The sequence below is a fragment of the Culex pipiens genome, chromosome 3 (genome assembly GCF_016801865.2).
Source record: "Culex pipiens pallens isolate TS chromosome 3, TS_CPP_V2, whole genome shotgun sequence".
Lineage (NCBI taxonomy): Eukaryota > Metazoa > Arthropoda > Insecta > Diptera > Culicidae > Culex > Culex pipiens.
Window position 1 is genome coordinate 91,256,420 of NC_068939.1, and position 17,959 is coordinate 91,274,378.

At 44.1% G+C, this 17,959-nt stretch overlaps 2 protein-coding genes across 2 annotated transcripts in view; both read left to right on the top strand.

Moving 5' to 3' along the window:
• The window catches only part of LOC120429201 (uncharacterized), a 262,260-nt gene that overhangs the window by 205,058 nt on the left and 39,243 nt on the right, over positions 1–17,959 (top strand). The window lies entirely within an intron of this gene.
• LOC120430207 (elastase-1-like) lies at positions 58–17,957 on the top strand. Its single transcript, XM_039595285.2, has 3 exons — positions 58–268; positions 325–1,003; positions 17,518–17,957. Exons 1-3 carry the CDS (start codon positions 104–106, stop codon positions 17,955–17,957), a joined length of 1,284 nt encoding a protein of 427 aa, XP_039451219.1. The 5' UTR covers positions 58–103.

The following is a 17,959-nucleotide window of genomic DNA, read 5'->3' on the forward strand; positions in this document are numbered from 1 at the left end:
CAAGACTGCAGGAAAAAATCCCCGCTCGCACATAATTGAAACCCAGCAAACTCCACTCAATAAGATTGCTCTTTCTCTCCGTCCCTGCCGTAGTAAGTCGAAGATGCTGCGTCGAACCACACTCTTGACTTTAGTTCTGTGCTGCAGCATCTTCACAGCCTGCGGCGATCAGCGGTGTGGCGTTCGGCAGGACAAAACGCGCTCTCTTATCACCGCCGGCCACAACGTTCAGCCGGGGGATTACCCGTGGCATGCGGCCATCTATCAGGTTGGTGGTGTGAAGCATTGATTTGTATTATTTTATTTTCTGTTTACTCATTTCAGGTGCTTCCCCTGAAGCACTACATCTGCGGTGGCACCCTGGTTGGCCAAAGTGTCGTCATCACCTCTGCGCACTGTGTGGCCGTTCCGGGCCGGAGGGTGGCCAGATCCATTGACGAGTTGGTCGTTCAGCTGGGCAAACACCTGCTAAATGTCCGGAGCGATTCGGAGCAAGAGTACGGGCTGAGTTCGATCATCGTGCATGAGGGATTCACCGGGGACAACCACGGCCACGATGTGGCCCTGCTGATCACGAAGGACCCCGTCCGGTACGGAAAGTTCGTTCAACCGGCTTGTCTGCCGACGTTTTCGTTGGCTAACGATCGCGTGGTCGGAACCATCGTCGGATGGGGTTACACGGAGCAGAGTGCGGTGTCCAACTCACTGAAGGCCGCCGGAGCTCCGATCGTGTCTCAGGAGCTCTGTCGGAGTAGCAATTTGGGCGCGTTTGGTGGTAGCCTTACGGAGGAGATGTTTTGTGCGGGGTACCGGAATGGGACGAACGCATGCAACGGGGACAGCGGAGGGGGCTTGTTTCGGAACGTGCGAGGAAGCTGGTTTTTGCTGGGGATTGTGTCGTTCACCGCGGCCCAGGAACAGGATGAGAATCGGTGCAGCTCAACGGACTATACGGCGTTTGTGGATGTTGCCAAGTACAAGCGATGGATAAGGAATAATTCTGGTAAGTCATATGGAAGCACACCGACAAACAATTTTTTCCTATCTTGTCGCAAGTGACTTTTGTGCAAAATTGAGCAAATAGCCGTGATCGTACTGTATTGTCGCACGACGATTTGGAACTAAAATGAGTTACACAGAAAAAAATAATGTAAATTTGGAAGCTGTAATTTTTGATGGTTGAATTTTACCTCTTTTATGATGTAATTTTACCTCAATTTAAACTGAAAAAGTGACATTACACTGGAAAAGTGGTAAAATTACTCATTTCCAGAGGTAAAATTACACCTTTTTTCTGACATAATGGTAATGTTGTAATATTACCATGATTTTTTTTCTGTGTAATAAAGCGATTTCGAGAAGCTTTCAACGAAGCACTTTTTCAAATTCATAGATTCCCAACACTTGGTTCAGTCTAGAAATATTCAACAAAAACTCCTTGCAATGTTTTAACTCAAATGTAGTTCCGATCAGATCATGCTTTCTTGACACTCCCTGCAAATGCGACAACTATTCAAAGGCAATTATAGTCAGGGCCGTTTTGTCACTTTTGCATGCACGCCTTTTGTTAAAATTTTGATTTATACAGCAATCTCATTTGAAAACAGCATAAACCAAAAAAAGTTATCCGATCGGGCTCAACATTTTGGTGGGGGTCCTTGGCCAAAATAATTGGACCTGTATTTTTTTGTTTGGCCATTAGGGTGACCTACATCGTGCTAGTGTGGTAATTTTTTGCAAAAACCACTTCTTTTCAAAAAATCATATCTCCGCGACATTCATCTGATTTTAGCTGCCTTAGACGCAAAAGAAAAGACATTAGTTTGGCTTTTTGAGAAAAATAGTAAAAAAAATCAAAAATCTTGCTAAACATTTGAAAAAGTCGTATGAAAACATAAAATGGAATTTTGACCGTGTCTGGACCGAAAAACCTATGTCTGAAAATATTTTAATCGGATTTCTCGGAAAATTTCATACAACATAAAATTGGCGATGTCGAACCGTACGTTTCCGAAATATCATTTTTTGAAAATGAAAACTGAGTTTTTCGACGCGCCACGCACAAAAACTGGAAAATTACGAAATAGGCAAAAAATTAACTTTTTTCACTACAACTGCGATAACTTCAAAATTTCAGCGATGACCAGTACATGTTAGGGTACCAATATTTTTGTATTTAAAATGCGCAACTTTTGGTATCCTAACATGTATAGATAGCTGAAATTTTCAAGTTATCGCAGTTGTAGTGAAAAAAGTTAATTTTTTTTCGATTTCGCCATTTTCCTGTTTTAGCGCGTGACGCGTCGAAAAACTCAGTTTTTATTTTCAAAAAATCATTTCTCGGAAACGTACGGTTCAACATCACCAATTTTTCAATATGTTATACATAATTCTCCGCCAACTCACACAGCAGTTGCCCCGACCCCTCTTCGATTTGCGTGAAACTTTGTCCTAAGGGGTAACTTTTGTCCCTGATCACGAATCCGAGGTCCGTTTTTTGATATCTCGTGACGGAGGGGCGGTACGACCCCTTCCATTTTTGAACATGTGAAAAAAGAGGTGTTTTTCAATAATTTGCAGCCTGAAACGGTGATGAGATAGAAATTTGGTGTCAAAGGGACTTTTGTGTAAAATTAGACGCCCGATTTGATGGCGTACTCAGAATTCCGAATAAACGTATTTTTTATCGAAAAAAACACTAAAAAAGTTTTAAAAATTCTCCCATTTTCCGTTACTCGACTGTAAAAAATTTTGGAACATGTCATTTTATGGGAAATTTAATGTACTTTTCGAATCTACATTGTCCCAGAAGGGTCATTTTTTCATTTAGAACAAAATTTTTCATTTTAAAATTTCGTGTTTTTTCTAACTTTGCAGGGTTATTTTTTAGAGTGTAACAATGTTCCACAAAGTTGTAGAGCAGACAATTGCAAAAATTTTGATATATAGACATAAGGGGTTTGCTTATAACCATCACGAGTTATCGCGATTTTACGAAAAAAAGTTTTGAAAAAGTTGGTCGTCATCGATCATGGCCATTCATGGTCACCCGCGACAGACACGGACGACGAAACAAAGAGAAACGCAAAAATTAACTTTTTCAAAACTTTTTTTCGTAAAATCGCGATAACTCGTGATGTTTATAAGCAAACCCCTTATGTCTATACATCAAAATTTTTGTAATTGTCTGCTCTACAACTTTGCAGAACATTGTTACACTCTAAAAAATAACCCTGCAAAGTTAGAAAAAACACGAAATTTTAAAATGAAAAATTTTGTTCTAAATGAAAAAATGACCCTTCTGGGTCAATGTAGATTCGAAAAGTACATTAAATTTCCCATAAAATGACATGTTCCAAAATTTTTTACAGTCGAGTAACGGAAAATGGGAGAATTTTTAAAACTTTTTTATTGTTTTTTTCGATGAAAAATACGTTTTTTCGGAATTCTGAGTACGTCATCAAATCGGGCGTCTAATTTTACATAAAAGTCCCTTTGATGCCAAATTTCTATCTCATCACCGTTTCAGGCTGCAAATTATTGAAAAACACCTCTTTTTTCGCATGTTCAAAAATGGAAGGGGTCGTACCGCCCCTCCGTCACGAGATATCAAAAAACGGACCTCGGATTCGTGATCAGGGACAAAAGTTACCCCTTAGGACAAAGTTTCACGCAAATCGAAGAGGGGTCGGGGCAACTTTTCCCGATTTCGTGTGAGTTGGTAGAGAATTACCCATGTGAAATTTTCCGAGGAATCCGATTAAAATATTTTCAGACATAGGCTCTTTGGTCCAGACACGGTCAAAGTGCCATTCTATTTTTTCATGTAACTTTTTCAAATGTTAAGCTAGATTTTTGAAACTTCTTGTTATTTTTCTCAAATAGCCAAACTAACCACCTTTCTTTTGTGTCTAAGACAGCTAAAATCGGATGAAATGACAATATGATTTTTTGAAAAAACTGGTTTTTGTGAAAAATTACGAAAATTTCCAGTTTTTGAACCACCCTAGATAGATGTAGGTCATCCTAATAGCCAAACAAAAAATACGGGTCCAATTATTTTGGCCAAGGAACCCCCAGAAAAAAATTGAGCCCTATCGGAGAACTTTTTTCGGTTTAGGCTCTTTTCAAATGGAATTGCTGATAACTCTTGACTTCGGCAACCAAATCCAACCAAATTTCGGGACAATGCACAGAACGGTCATTCAAATAAAACGGGCTTGTTTTTGTTTACATTGCGTGCTTTTGTTTTTATTTATTTAAGGTCAACATTTTTCCTCAAAACTTCAATAGCACAATCACGTCAAAATGCCACCTAAATGTAAATTTATTTCACATTTCGTCGCTGTCGTGCAAACTTGTCGCACGTGCATTTTGGGCCAAAATGAGTTAAGAACGCCATTTTGTGCAGTTCACAATTCCTCACCTTTTGACCTTAACAAATCCCCAAAATTCGATTTTAATCCTGAGATATTCAATAACAACCGAAAAATCTTGTCAATCTTGTCGTGCTATCTTGACAGTCCCTGAAACTTGATGTAAGTGAGACAATTGGTCAGAGGGATTTCAGGTCAGAACGCGTTTGACACAAGTACCAGCTTAACTAACGTAAACATTTTTAATTTTAACTGTGGACTCCAGCAACCAAAATCATTCAAACCTCGGGACGATGCACAGAACGATCAACCAAACAAAACGTTTTGGTAATGTTTACATTGCGTGCTCAAAAAGCGACGTAGGACAAGTTAGCACGACAGCGTCGATTTGTTACTTCCGGGCTATCTTGCGCACGTCACTTTTTGACGTCCCGAGAACAACGCGTTGTAGGTGATGTTAGACATTGAATAAACAAAACTAGAACACGCAATGTAAACAATAACAAATATGTTTTGTTTGGCTGACCATTCTGTGCATTATCCCGAAGTTTGCTAATAAAGTAGGGTAATTCTCTACCAACTCACACGAAATCGGGAAAAGTTGCCCCGACCCCTCTTCGATTTGCGTGAAACTCTGTCCTTAGGGGTAACTTTTGTCCTTGATCATGAATCCGAGGTCCGTTTTTTGATATCTCGTGACGGAGGGGCGGTACGACCCCTTCCCATTTTGAGCATGCGAAAAAGAGGTGTTTTTCAATAATTTGCAGCCTGAAACGGTGATGAGATAGAAATGTGGTGTCAAAGGGACTTTTATGTAAAATAAGACGCCCGATTTGATGGGTGTACCCCATTTGGCATAATGGACATTTGGCATAACGGGTTTTCAAGAAGGACGTTTGGCATAATGGACGTTTGGCATAATTGGTCCAAGACATCAGGGACGTTTGGCATAATGGACATTTGGCATAACTCGTTCAAAAACCATCAAGGACGTTTGGCATAATGGACGTTTGGCATAATTATTACTGTTTTTTTTTGTTTTTTTTTTTTTTTTATAAGTATTTCTCATTTTTACAAATGTAAATGTATTGTTTTTTACCTTTTTTATATTACTATAAGAGATTATCATTTGTTTTGAAAAAATAAGGTATCTCTATATTTTTTCCACAATAGTAAATTGTTTCCTTTTTGAATAATTCACCATACAGTATTTCAATGAAGTTTTCATACATTTATTTAAAATATAGTTTAAAGAAGTAAATATCTCTTGTTAGCTTTACATCTTTCCTCTTACAATATAATTAGCATTTTTATTTTTTTATTAAATTTTCCCTTCTTAAAAATTATTTCAACTTAAAGATGAGAAAAACCCCTTCAAATCTTCGACAATGGAGACATGGCTTTTCTTTATATTTTGCAATTAAGTTATTTTTTTTGCAATTTTCCCATCTTTTTTATATTCAACTTGAAGAAGGGAAATTCTCTTATAGATGTTCTCTTTAAACATGTCTGTCACTTCTGCATTTTTTCTCTGGTGGTTTTTTTTCGCAATACAATTGTTTACGCAAGTTCCCTTCTTTTATTTATTCAAAACCAATCTTAAAGACTAGACAATAAAAAAAAATAATAATAATTAAATTGATTTTTTGAATAGATGTAGGTGAAAAACATAAAAAATAATGCGATTGTCAAACATTTAAAGAGTAGCAAAATGTTAATCTTTAAAGAGACTTTTCCTTCTATAAGTTGATTTTTATATAAAAGAAGGGAAAGTTTCATAATCAAACTCAATTTTCAAATATTCAAAAAGAATTTTTTTTCAGAGATGTTCTAAAAGTTGAAATTAAAATAAAAGAAGGGAAAATTTCATAACAACTCATTTGCCAACTATTTAAAGAAAGATAAAATGTACATCCATTAGGTTGAATATAAAAGAAGAGAAAATTGCATAAAAAAACAATAATTGCAAAATATTGAAAAAAAAAACAAACTGCACAGCTTTTGAATGATTTTGCCTTCTTTAAGTTTTAAAATAAAAGAAGGAAAAATTGCTTTAAAAAACTTATTGCATTTCTTTAAAGAAGAGCAAAATGCAGATACATTATTTAGGTTGAATTTAAAAAAGAAGGGAAAATAGTAAAAAATCTTTATTGCAAAATATTTAAAGACTGGCAAAACTTACATCACTTTGTTAGGTTGAATTTAAAATAAAAGAAGGAAAAATTTTATACAAAAAATTAGCAGCAAAGTATTTCAAAGGAGAAATATCTTGATATTATATAAACTATTTTTAAATACATTTTTAAGTAAATTTATGAAAAATTGCATTTTAAAGCTTTTTTTTAAGAAATATTCAAAAAAGGGGAAAAATTACATCTATTGAGAGAAAATGACACAGATACTTGATTTCTTGAAAAAAAAGGTGCAGTGGTAATGCTACAGGCATAACCATCATGACGAAGAACTTCGGACACAAAAGTTAATGATTTTTTTTTATAGTTTTATTATTTGCGTTTCTTGGCCACAAAATCAATCACGAAACGGTTATTTCTTAAGATCTATTTATTTCTGCTCTAAGATCTTATGGTATTTTGACGTTGGATAACGTCTAAAGTTTTGAAACGCTTCACAGCTAATCGTAATGTCAAGATTTTCGTGCCAGTTGATTTGAAATCATTTCATCAATTAAACTTTTGGCATCGAACAATTTTTTAGAAATATTTTGAAATAATAAAAAGCCATTATCAGGACTCCAATTTATTACAGAGAGCCAGTCTGAACCATGTGTTAAAGATTTTCTTTGCGTCACAACAAATTTGAATCACATTAAACGATTTATTCCCACACATTACAATACTTTTTTCTCGTATTGACGTTTCTACGGCGTTCTCTCTGCCTTCCTACGGCATTCGCCACCTAGATTTCTTCGTTCCACGAGATCCCAAAACAAAAATCTATTTCATTTGCGTACTTAAATCACTCTCGACAGTCTACGAGGAAGGGACGACACAGCGGCAACAAAGATAGCTGAAGGCGGAGAAGCATCGCGGCGAAGGGGCAGACCGAACCTGGAAGGGTTCAACGTTGTCCGCGATGGGGAAATGTTCTGGCAAGGCTCTTGCCAGCCATCGGCGACAGCCAAGTAAATTTCAACAGCAAGCATTAAAAAGCCCTTTTTAGGGCTCAAATTGATTACAAAAGAGTTATTCTCAATTTCAATAATTTCGCAATTATCGATTTATTACCCCCAGCGATTTATTACTCATATTGTCAAAAAGTTCAAGATGGTATGTCAGAGACATAACCGAAAGAAATGAATGAGTTTTTGGATTGCTAGTGAAATCTGGGATAAGATTATTGTATTTTGTTTCATAGATTTGTCGGCAAAATTGTCCTAAATGTTCCCCCAAGGTGAACTTTCCATGAGGGCACCGGCAACTCCAGGTTGTGGCCACTACTGTCGAAATGGCCATTTGCAGGTTCAATATCAAAACAATGAATTTTGATACCCATATTGCAACAACCCGTATGTTTCGGTTAATGTTACCCTGGGCCCAAGAGGAACCTGCTTTGAGGGCACCGGCCACTCCAGGTTGTGGCCACTACTGTCGAAATGTCAATTTTAGTTCAGTATCAAAAACCATGAATTTTGATACCCATATTGCCACAACTCGTATGGTTCTGTAAATGTCCCCCGGGCCCCGGGAGAACCTGCTTCGAGGGCACCAGCCAGTACAGGTTGTGGCCACTACTGCCGAAATGCCATTTTCATGTTCAGTATCAAAAACCATGAATTTTGATACCCATATTGCCAAAACTCGTATGGTTCTGTAAAAGGCCCTCCGGGCCCCGGGGGAACCTTCTTTGAGGGCACCGGCCACTCCAGGTTTTAGCCACCACTGCCGAAATGGCCATTATTATGTTCAGTATCAAAAACCATGAATTTTGATACCCATATTGCCAAAACTCATATGGTTCTGTAAAAGGCCCTCCGGGCCCCGGGGGAACCTTCTTTGAGGGCACCGGCCACTCCAGGTTTTAGCCACCACTGCCGAAATGGCCATTTTTATGTTCAGTATCAAAAACCATGAATTTTGATACCCATATTGCCACAACTCATATGGTTCTGCAAATGTCCCCCCAGGCCCCGGGGAAACCTTCTTTGAGATCACCGGCCACTCCAGGTTTTGGCCACCACTGTCGAAATGGCCATTTTCATGTTCAGTATCAAAAACCATAAATTTTGATACCCATATTGCCAAAACTCGTATGGTTCTGCCCCGGGGGAACCTTCTTTGAGGGCACCGGCCACTCCAGGTTTTGGCCACCACTGGCGTAAACAAAATCTTTGAACGAATTGGGGGAAGCTTCCTGGCTGACCCCGCTGTGCATCCCGGGGCCGTGACTAATTACACGAGCTCGTAGTAGATTCGTTGTACTAACCCATACAACAGGGCTACAACAATTTTCACACAGTCTACTAGGTTAAACGATTTTACTCCACTGCCTAAAAGTTGCCTCCGCTGGCGGTTTTGCTCGTCCCCGGGTGTATCTGTAGTTGGTCGCAGTCTTTGATGGCCTTTTCAGGTGACGAATTTAGATACATCAATCGAACATCCGTGGAAGGGAAACTCGACGCATCGAACCCAATCAGCGTGTACCATGAAACGGGAGTGTGTATGTATGGTGTGTCATTCTACGGCATTCGCACACAATTTGCCCTCTTCGGTGCTGCTCTCCGATTCTCTCTCTCTCTCTCTCTAGAAAATAAAGGTAATTTTTCAGAAGAAATCCTTCTCCGGAAGAGAGAATTTGGGGCTCTCTCTCTCCCTGCTGCTGCTGCTTCACCCGTCTGCGGCTCAGATATTATGAGCCGACCCGACTTGTTCAGCATCTCGGTGGCAACTAAGTGGAGTGGAAAGGGTAGAACGCATTTTTATACTTCTACTTCGCTATTACTTCCCCTCTTTTCACAAGCACGCAAGATTTTTTCCTCATTTTGCCGTTCCTACTGCATTCGCCACCAAGATTTGATCGTTCCGCGATATGCCAAAACAAAAATCTATAAATATAGGTCGATTTGTCATTTTCGCAATCATTTCACTCTCGACTTTCAACGAGGATGGGACGACGCGTCAGCAAATGAGGAAAGGTGAAGGCGAGAAACAGACACGGTAGTCTCGAGCTGGGCCGCAGTTCCCGGTCGGACGAGTCAACCAAACCGGGAATACCTGACGGCGGAGATGCTTGAGCTGAGGATAAAGTTGAAGCGTTCAACGTCGTTTCGATGGGGCTTTTTCTGAGCCAGTGTTTTTTGAAGGCTGTTGCCAGCAATCGGCGACGGCTCCAAATTTTCGAAAAAGTTATTCTGACTTGTGCATTTTTGCAGCAGGCGATTTTTCCCTCTCCGTGCTCACACACACACACACACACAAGCGCGTATGACATTCTACCACACAGAAACAGTGGTTTCATGCTAACTCTGTGGTGAAATGATTTTTATTCGATCTTTTTTTAAATTTTTAGGGAACATTCTTAGAGGGAAATTTTGAAGGAACAACTCTTTCGTGAGATATTTGGTGGCCCTGAAAAGGGCCGTTTGTTTATCAAATCTTCCGCGAGGTGTAGTGCTTCATTCGGGCCGCTTCTCCGGTCAACGTTGAGGAAGATGTCCATGGCTTTGGTCTGGGTCAACCTGCATCAGCACCACGTTCCTAAGTGCTACTTGCGGCGGGGCTTTTGCTTCTTGTCCGTTACACTTGCGATGGTGGAGGAGCTGCTCTTCTTCTTTCCCGATGGTCTGCAGTGGCGATTCGTTCCGAAGTTCCGATCCTTCGGGGTGATGGCGGCCAGATTCGTTTCGTCAACCAGCGGACGGGCCGCGGGCTTGGCCGGTTTCCTCTCTCCTTCGGAACCTTGGCCTGTGGTTTGCCTTCTGCGCCCTCTTCTGCTGCAGCTGATGTGGCCTCGACGACGATCCAAAAATTATGAGCTGAAGTGGGGCGCAGCAGGCTGAGATTTTTGGACTGCACGCGCTTACACTCACACACACACATATGTAATCGCTCGTAAATTTCGAGGTGATTCTGATAAAGTTATCTAAGCCCGCTCTCACGCACACTAGCACGCCATTTGTTTTGCTGGACTGTACAAAATTTAACCTCAATCTTTTTCGTGTACGTACACGCAATACGCACGTAGATAACTCTATTCCGAGGCTGGATTTAATTTCATTTCCGTTTTGCGTAACCGTGCAGCAACATCACAGAGGAGCAGCTACATTTTGATACCTTTATTGCCCCAACTCTTATGGTTCAAAAACCCTGAAGTTTGATTCTTATATTGCCGCAACTCGTATGGTTCCGCAAATGTCCCCCCATCGGAACACGCCCGAGGGATCCGGTCATTCCGGATTGTGGCCACTACTGCCGAAATGTCAAATTTCATGTCCAGTATCAAAAACCCTGAAGTTTGATACCCATATTGCCCCAACTCTTTTGGTTCCGCAAATGTCCCCTTATCGGAACATCCCCGGGGCCTACGGCCACTCCAGGTGGTGGCCACTACTGCCAAAATGTCAAATTTCATGTCCAGTATCAAAAACCCTAAAGTTTGATACTTATATTGCCCCAACTTTTATGGTTCCGCAAATGTCCCCTTATCGGAACATCCCCGGGGCCTCCGGCCACTCTAGGTTGCGGCCATTACTGCCAAAATGTCAAATTTCATGTCCAGTATCAAAATCCCTAAAGTTTGATACCAATATTGCCCCCACACTTATGGTTCCGCAAATGTCCCCTTATCGGAACATTCCCGGGGCCTCCAGGTGGTGGCCACTACCCTTGGTGGCGCTTGCGAGAGGAGCTGAGCTCCTCTCGCTTCGGTGGTAGACCACCGACTGAAGCCAGCCTTCCGATTTCCCATGGTTTTGTAGGGAAGCGGGAAGGCTAGTTCCTGAAGACGCCACCTAGTGGCGCTTGCGAGAGGAGCTGAGCTCCTCTCGCTTCGGTGGTAGACCACCGACTGAAGCCAGCCTTCCGATTTCCCATGGTTTTGTAGGGAAGCGGGAAGGCTAGTTCCTGAAGACGCCACCTAGTGGCGCTTGCGAGAGGAGCTGAGCTCCTCTCGCTTCGGTGGTAGACCACCGACTGAAGCCAGCCTTCAGTTCAGTTTAAGTTGATTTTATTTGTCTTTTGGTGTTGTTTACATGTTTTAAAGTTCAAGTGATACACTCAACCCCCGGTGGTTGGTCACTTTTTCGTTTGACACTTTTTTAGTTTGTACCCCGTTGGTTGGTCAAAGTCAAACTAAAAAGTGACGAACTGTCACTTTTTACACGGCGCTCACGCACACTATCAAAACAAACGTTTAGTAGTGTGTGTGAACTCCATGTAAAAGGGGTGTCAAACTAAAACGTGACCCCGTTCGTTTGACAACAGTTGGTGTCAAACCATCGGGGTTTGAGTGTACATTGTTTAACAATTTTCATCTTTGGTTATCCTTTTTTCATCAGTGATAAATGTGTGCTTTGTGTTTTGTGAGGTTGTGTTGTACTGTAAGTATCTGTTTGTTTTAATTTGATAACCTACTTAACCTAATTAAAAGAATTTGATAACCTAGGTAGCCAACGCTCGGATGAGCGGGTATTCGGACGCGGTTGCGCTCAGGAACAGCCTATCCAGCGAGTCCTCGATTCGCTGCTCGACGGTCTTGTAGTCTGCGATGCGGTGCAGGTCTCTGGTTCTGGTATCATAGGGGACGTCCAGTATTATCCTCAGCAGTCGGTTCTGGACCACCTGCAGCTTCTGCTTGTGCGTCGCCGCACATTTGCCCCACACTGCCATAGCGTAGTTCACGACCGGGGCTATCACCGACTTCAGGAGAGCCAGCTTGTTTCGTCGGGAGAGGCGCGACCGCCTTGCGATCAGCGGATACAGCGCCTTCAGCAGTCCAGTGCATCTGCCTTTCAGCGAGTCTGTGTGGGCTCGGTATAGTAGCTTGCAGTCAAAAATCACCCCAAGGTAGATGACCTCTTGCAGCCACGGAACGATGCAGCCGTTGACACGCACGTAGCAGTCGGGTGGCGGTAGCAGCTTTGGTGACAGTCGATGTCGGAAAAGGATGGCTTGTGTCTTCGACTCATTCACCTTGATTTTCCAGCTGGCCAGGTACGCGACGTAGGTGGACACACCCTGCTGGAGCCGGGATCGATAGTGGGCTGGTGTTCTACCGTTGGCGATGATCGCGCTATCGTCAGCATATAGCGCTAGCTTGCAGTCCGCTGGAAGTGGAGGCACATCCGACGTGAAGAGAAGGTACAAAATTGGGCCGATAAGGCTACCTTGCGGCACACCTGCCGCGACGTCCTGTACTTCTGAGACGGCTCCCGAAAGATGCACTTGGAACTTGCGCTCGCTGAGGTAGCTCCTCAGTATCCTCGTCAGGTAATCTGGAACGTTGGCCTGAACCAGCTTGTGTAGTAGGCCATGGTGCCACACGTTGTCAAAAGCTTTTTCAACGTCGAGCAGCACCATGGCCGTGTTGTTTGACAGCGCCTTGTTCCGGTGAATTATACTCTCCACCCGGGCCAGCTGGTGGACTGTGGAATGTCCTCTTCGAAACCCGAATTGCTCCGGTACGATGACATTATGCTCGTCGATGTGGATCATCAGCCGCTGAAGGATGAGTCGCTCGAAGATCTTGCTGACCGCCGAGAGCAGCGTTATGGGACGGTAGCTGGTTGGTAGGGTCGGATCCTTGCCCGGCTTTTGGATTGGGATGACCTTCCCCAACTTCCACCTGGTAGGGAAGAAGCCCAGCTGGAAGCATCGAGTGAAGATCGTCGCTAGGAACCGGTAGGCCTTTCCGGATAGTTTCTTCAGGACCAGGTTGTAGATTCGATCGTTGCCAGGAGCCTTCATGTTTTTTCCGCGCTTCACCGCCGCTCGTACCTCGTCCTCAGACACTCGCCCACCAAAGGGGGCATCGGTTTCAGCGTCAAGCAGGGCTATCGTCCGTTGCACTGCGTCTTCGTGCGGGCTCACCATTCCTGCTCCAAGGTTGTGTGCCTCTACAAGCTTGTTGGCGATGGCGTTGGCTTTCTCCGGAGGGGACACCAGGAGTTCGCCGTTGACCTTCAGAGGGGGGACTGCTTTTGGCCGCTTCTTTAAGATTTTGGCCACTTTCCAAAAGGGTTTGGTTAGATCCTCCATCCGGGCGACACTCGAGGCGAACTGTTCGTTACGGATAACAGTCATCCGGTCCCGTATGTTAGCGTTCAGCACTGATACTTCTTCCTTTTTGAGCAGGCAGCCGGACCTCTGGAACTGCCTCCTCGCGACGTTTCGCTGCTGTATGAGTTGACGGGTGAAGTCGTCGATCGCGGTAAATTGACGCCTCACCGGAACCTCACGGATGCAAGCCTCTTCCGCCTGGTGAACAGCGTTCTCGAAGGCTTCCAGTTGGTTGTCGATGGCATCTATCGTCGGCAGATCCGGTTGATCGGGAATACGGGAGTCCACAATGCGGCTGAGGGACACCCAGTTGACCCGGTGGTAGTCGCGCCTCATCGCCGGTCGAGCAGGCGTTGGGGTGCATTCCAGCTTGCACACTACTGGGTAGTGGTCCGAGCTTAGATCGTGGATTGTGGTTGGTTTCGAGATAGGCAGATCAGACAGGAACACATCTAGCGTGGACGGAGTTCCGGCCGGGGAGAGGAACGTTGGGTCGTCCGGGAAGTGGATGTCGCACGTGCCGGAGCTTAGGTGGTCCGCCAAGAGTGCACCGTTCTTGTTGCGGATGTGATTCCGCCACTGGGGGTGACGAGCATTTAGGTCTCCAGCTACCACGTACCTGGTCTGGTCGTCAGTTAGTTTGCGGAGGTCTTCCGCAAAGAGGTCGGATGTACCATTGCTGTCTACACACTGCCGCGGTGCGTAGACAGCAAACAGTTTTACGTCCCCTTGCTCCGTATGGATGTTTACTCCGATCGCCTCGATGATGCTGGTTTTCGGGTGTGGCAGGATGCTGTACCGGATTCCTTGCTTGATCAGGACGGCCACGCCGCCGCCGGTGGAGTTGGCACGATCCAGGCGGATAATGTAGTGCTCCGAGAGGGAGAAATTTTTGGAGGGGTTGAGCCGGGTTTCGGTGATAACTCCTACGTCGATTCTGTTCCGCGCGAGGAAATTCTCCAATTCAAACTTTTTCGGTCCGACGGACCGAGCATTCCAGTTGGACAAATATAGGGTGAGGGGCTCTCTAGACCCCATATTTGCACAACATGTAGCCAACGACATCCATTTGGTCGTGATGATTTTTGCACTGCCTTAGGCGCATGCTGTATTCCTGGTGAATGGCCCAGATCTCGGCCATACTGTAGAGCTACCCTGGAGGTTCTTGTCCCACTTCCGGAGCAGGAGGTTTAGCATAGGAACCAGCCCGGGCCCGAGGGTCGAGACCGCCTTTGTTGGTACCATTTCCCAGGGGTTTGGTTCGATCCGGCAGTGGAGGAAAGTCCTTCGTTGGGAGACCCGGGACTGTTGGGTTTACGCCCGGCAGCGGGGGGAAGTTGAGCGGTGAAAGAGCCGGGACGGCAGGAGTGGGTTTGGTTGGTTTTCTTCCAGGTTGATTGGAGGTTGTTGCCTTTTGCCGGATACGGATGTACTCGGCTCGTTTCGGGCAGCTACGGTCCGTAGCCGAATGTGCCCCGGAACAGTTGGCGCATCGTTTCGCAGAGGCTTCCTTGTTGGGGCACGAATCCGAGCCATGTGATCCACCACAGGAGTTACACCTGCTCTTGAGATGGCAGTTTCGTGTCCCGTGTCCGAGGTGCAGACAGTTCATGCATTGCGTGACATCGGCACGCTTGTTCCGGTACGCCTCCCAGCGGACGATGATTTTTCCGACGGCCTTGATTTCTCTCAGCTTCTGGAGGTTTGTGTACCCCTTGGGGAAGTGCAGCAGGTAGAAGGATTCCTCCAAAGAGGCGCACTCACCCTTGCGCTTGATGATATGGGCCGACTGGGGGACCAGGTCATGTTCTTTCTTCAGCCGGTGAATGAGGTCTTGTGGGTCCACCAGCGGAAGTCCCCGCAGAACCACACGGTACGGACGTTCACTTGGCTTGTCGTGTGTGTAGTACTCCATGCCTCCTTTCTTCAGCTGGGCTTCCACCGCGTTGAATTCCTCGGATGAGGAGCACAGCAGTTTGATGCCGAACCGGGTAATTTTGGCAATCGGCCTTGGGTTCAGCTTCTGCATCAGGGTAGCGAAGGTGACGTTTTTAACCACCAGGGGCGGCAGTTTCACTTTTCCGGCCGACTTGCCCGGGGTATTCACCACAGGAGTGGGTTTGCTTGGATCCGGGGTGGGACTCGGCTTGGGTTTGTTGTTGTCCGTCAGCACGCCGAACTTGTTTTTGTCGAGCAGATTCTGCTCGATGTTGTCGTCGTTGACGACGGTCTCGCTGTCAGGCTTCTTCCGCTTGGCTCCGTTGTGAGCAAGAAGAAAACCGTCTTCGCCGGGCGGCGGATCTTCTTCCACCTCCATCTCCTTCCTTTCGTAAGACGAATTCAAAAGCGCGCAACTATCAGAGAGTGACTGCTCTCTACGACGGTTGAACAGAGAATGAAGCCAGCCTTCAAATTTCCCGTGGTTTTGTAGGGAAGAGAGAAGGCTGGTGCTCGCGAGAAGAGCTGAGCTCCTCTCGCTTCGGTGGTAGACCACCGACTAAACTAATGCTGTGGAGGGGGTGGCGTTTATATTTATATCAAAACCGTCGGCCGCGCTACTTCTGTGATTTTCCCCTCTGCTTGGGGAAGGCGTTTCATTTTTCGGTTTCATTTCGCTTTGCGCGATTTTGGATTGCTACCCTGTATAGAGCCCTAAGACGAAGTTCTTCGTCAAAATCATCTTTTTAAGTAAAATTAAATGTTTAGTTAGAAAATAGGAAAAAATATAAAAAAAAAATGCAAAAAAAGCTAGCAATAATTATGCCAAACGTCCTTGATGTTTTTTGAACGAGTTTTGCCAAACGTCCATTATGCCAAATGTCCATTATGCCAAACGTCCTTCATGAAAACCCGTTATGCCAAAAGTTAGAAAAAAACACGAGATTTTGTTCTAAATGAAAAAATGATCCTTCTGGGTCAATGTAGATTCGAAAAGTACATTAAATTTCCCATAAAATGACATGTTCCAAAATTTTGACAGTCAAGTAACGAAAAATGGGAAAATTTTCATAACTTTCTTAGTGTTTTTTTTCGATGAAAAATACGTTTTTTCGGAATTCGGAGTACGCAATTAAATCGGGCGTCTAATTTTACATAAAAGTCCCTTTGACACCAAATTTCTATCTCGTCGCCGTTTCAGGCTGCAAATTAAACACCTCTTTTTTCGCATGTTCAAAAATGGAAACAAAAGGGACAAAAGTTACCCTTTAGGACAAAGTTTCAAGCAAATCAAAGAGGGGTCGGGGCAATTGCTGTGTGCGTTGGCGGAGCCAATTACCCAGTAATAAAAAGTGTTTACAGCAGTCGGGCATGTGCGTGTGTCAAACGTGCTCTGAATAAAATTCCTTTGGCCAGGTGTCGTGTCAAGATAGCACGACAAGATTGAAACTTAATTCATATGAAGAGTGACAAAAATGCAAGGAGTATTTTCGTTTTTGTTGTTGAATATCTCATCATTGAAATCGAATTTTTGAGATCTGCGGCAAAAATCCTACATAATTTCGTGCTTGTTGTTGTTTACATTGTATTCTGTTTTTTTCCGTCAAATTATGGACAAACACAATAAAACGAGTTTTCGTTAAAAACGTCATAAAGCGATCGGCATGCGACAAGATAGCACGACCAACCAGCCCTCACAGACTTTTTAAGGGGATTCACATTTTTGCGGCCGAACAGGCTGTATAAAGACTTGATGACTTCTTTGCACTTTCTATAATCAGTTACTTTGAGTCCGTTCAGGAAGCAAGTGCTTTTAAAATGATACTGCGACTTTCATTGTATGGTTATTTGTTTGTATTTGTCAGTTGTCTTGTAAAAGTTACATTATGTACGCCAATAATTGATGAAGGTTAATTTCTTTTCTTTTGATTTTTTATAGGCTAAGTAATACAGCGTTGTTGATTTTTCAGATCCATCATTCGGCACCCCCTGCTCCGATCTTGGTCAACCCACTAAGCTCAAAAAGCAATACTTTGTGCACAACAACAAGGAGGTCACATTTCTGGAAGCATGGCGACTCTGCCAGAGCTACGGCCACCGGTTGGCAACGGTTACTTCGGAAGAGGACAACGAGCTGCTTGAGAAGGCGATCGCCAAGTCCAGCAATCCCAAGGGACCGTGGTACATCGGTGGAACGGATCTGGGCAGTGAGGGCAATTTCCTGTGGATTTCCACCAATACACCGGTGGGGTATCTGAGTGGATACCTCAACTACTCCCCCGGGCAGCCGGATAATGCGGGTGGGAACGAAAACTGTTTGGAGATTGGACGCTGGGGAGGAGTGGTTTGGAACGATGTGCCGTGCGATTGGAGGCAGCGATACATTTGTGAATATGTTAGTCGGTGGTGAAT

What these genes read in the sequence shown, in the direction of transcription:
- LOC120430207 (XM_039595285.2), top strand. Translation starts at nt 104, where the DNA reads ATGCTGCGTCGAACCACACTCTTGACTTTAGTTCTGTGCTGCAGCATC. An exon ending in GGCATGCGGCCATCTATCAG is followed by an intron (nt 269 to 324) that starts GTTGGTGGTGTG and finishes TACTCATTTCAG; the next exon opens with GTGCTTCCCCTGAAGCACTA. An exon ending in ATGGATAAGGAATAATTCTG is followed by an intron (nt 1,004 to 17,517) that starts GTAAGTCATATG and finishes TTGATTTTTCAG; the next exon opens with ATCCATCATTCGGCACCCCC.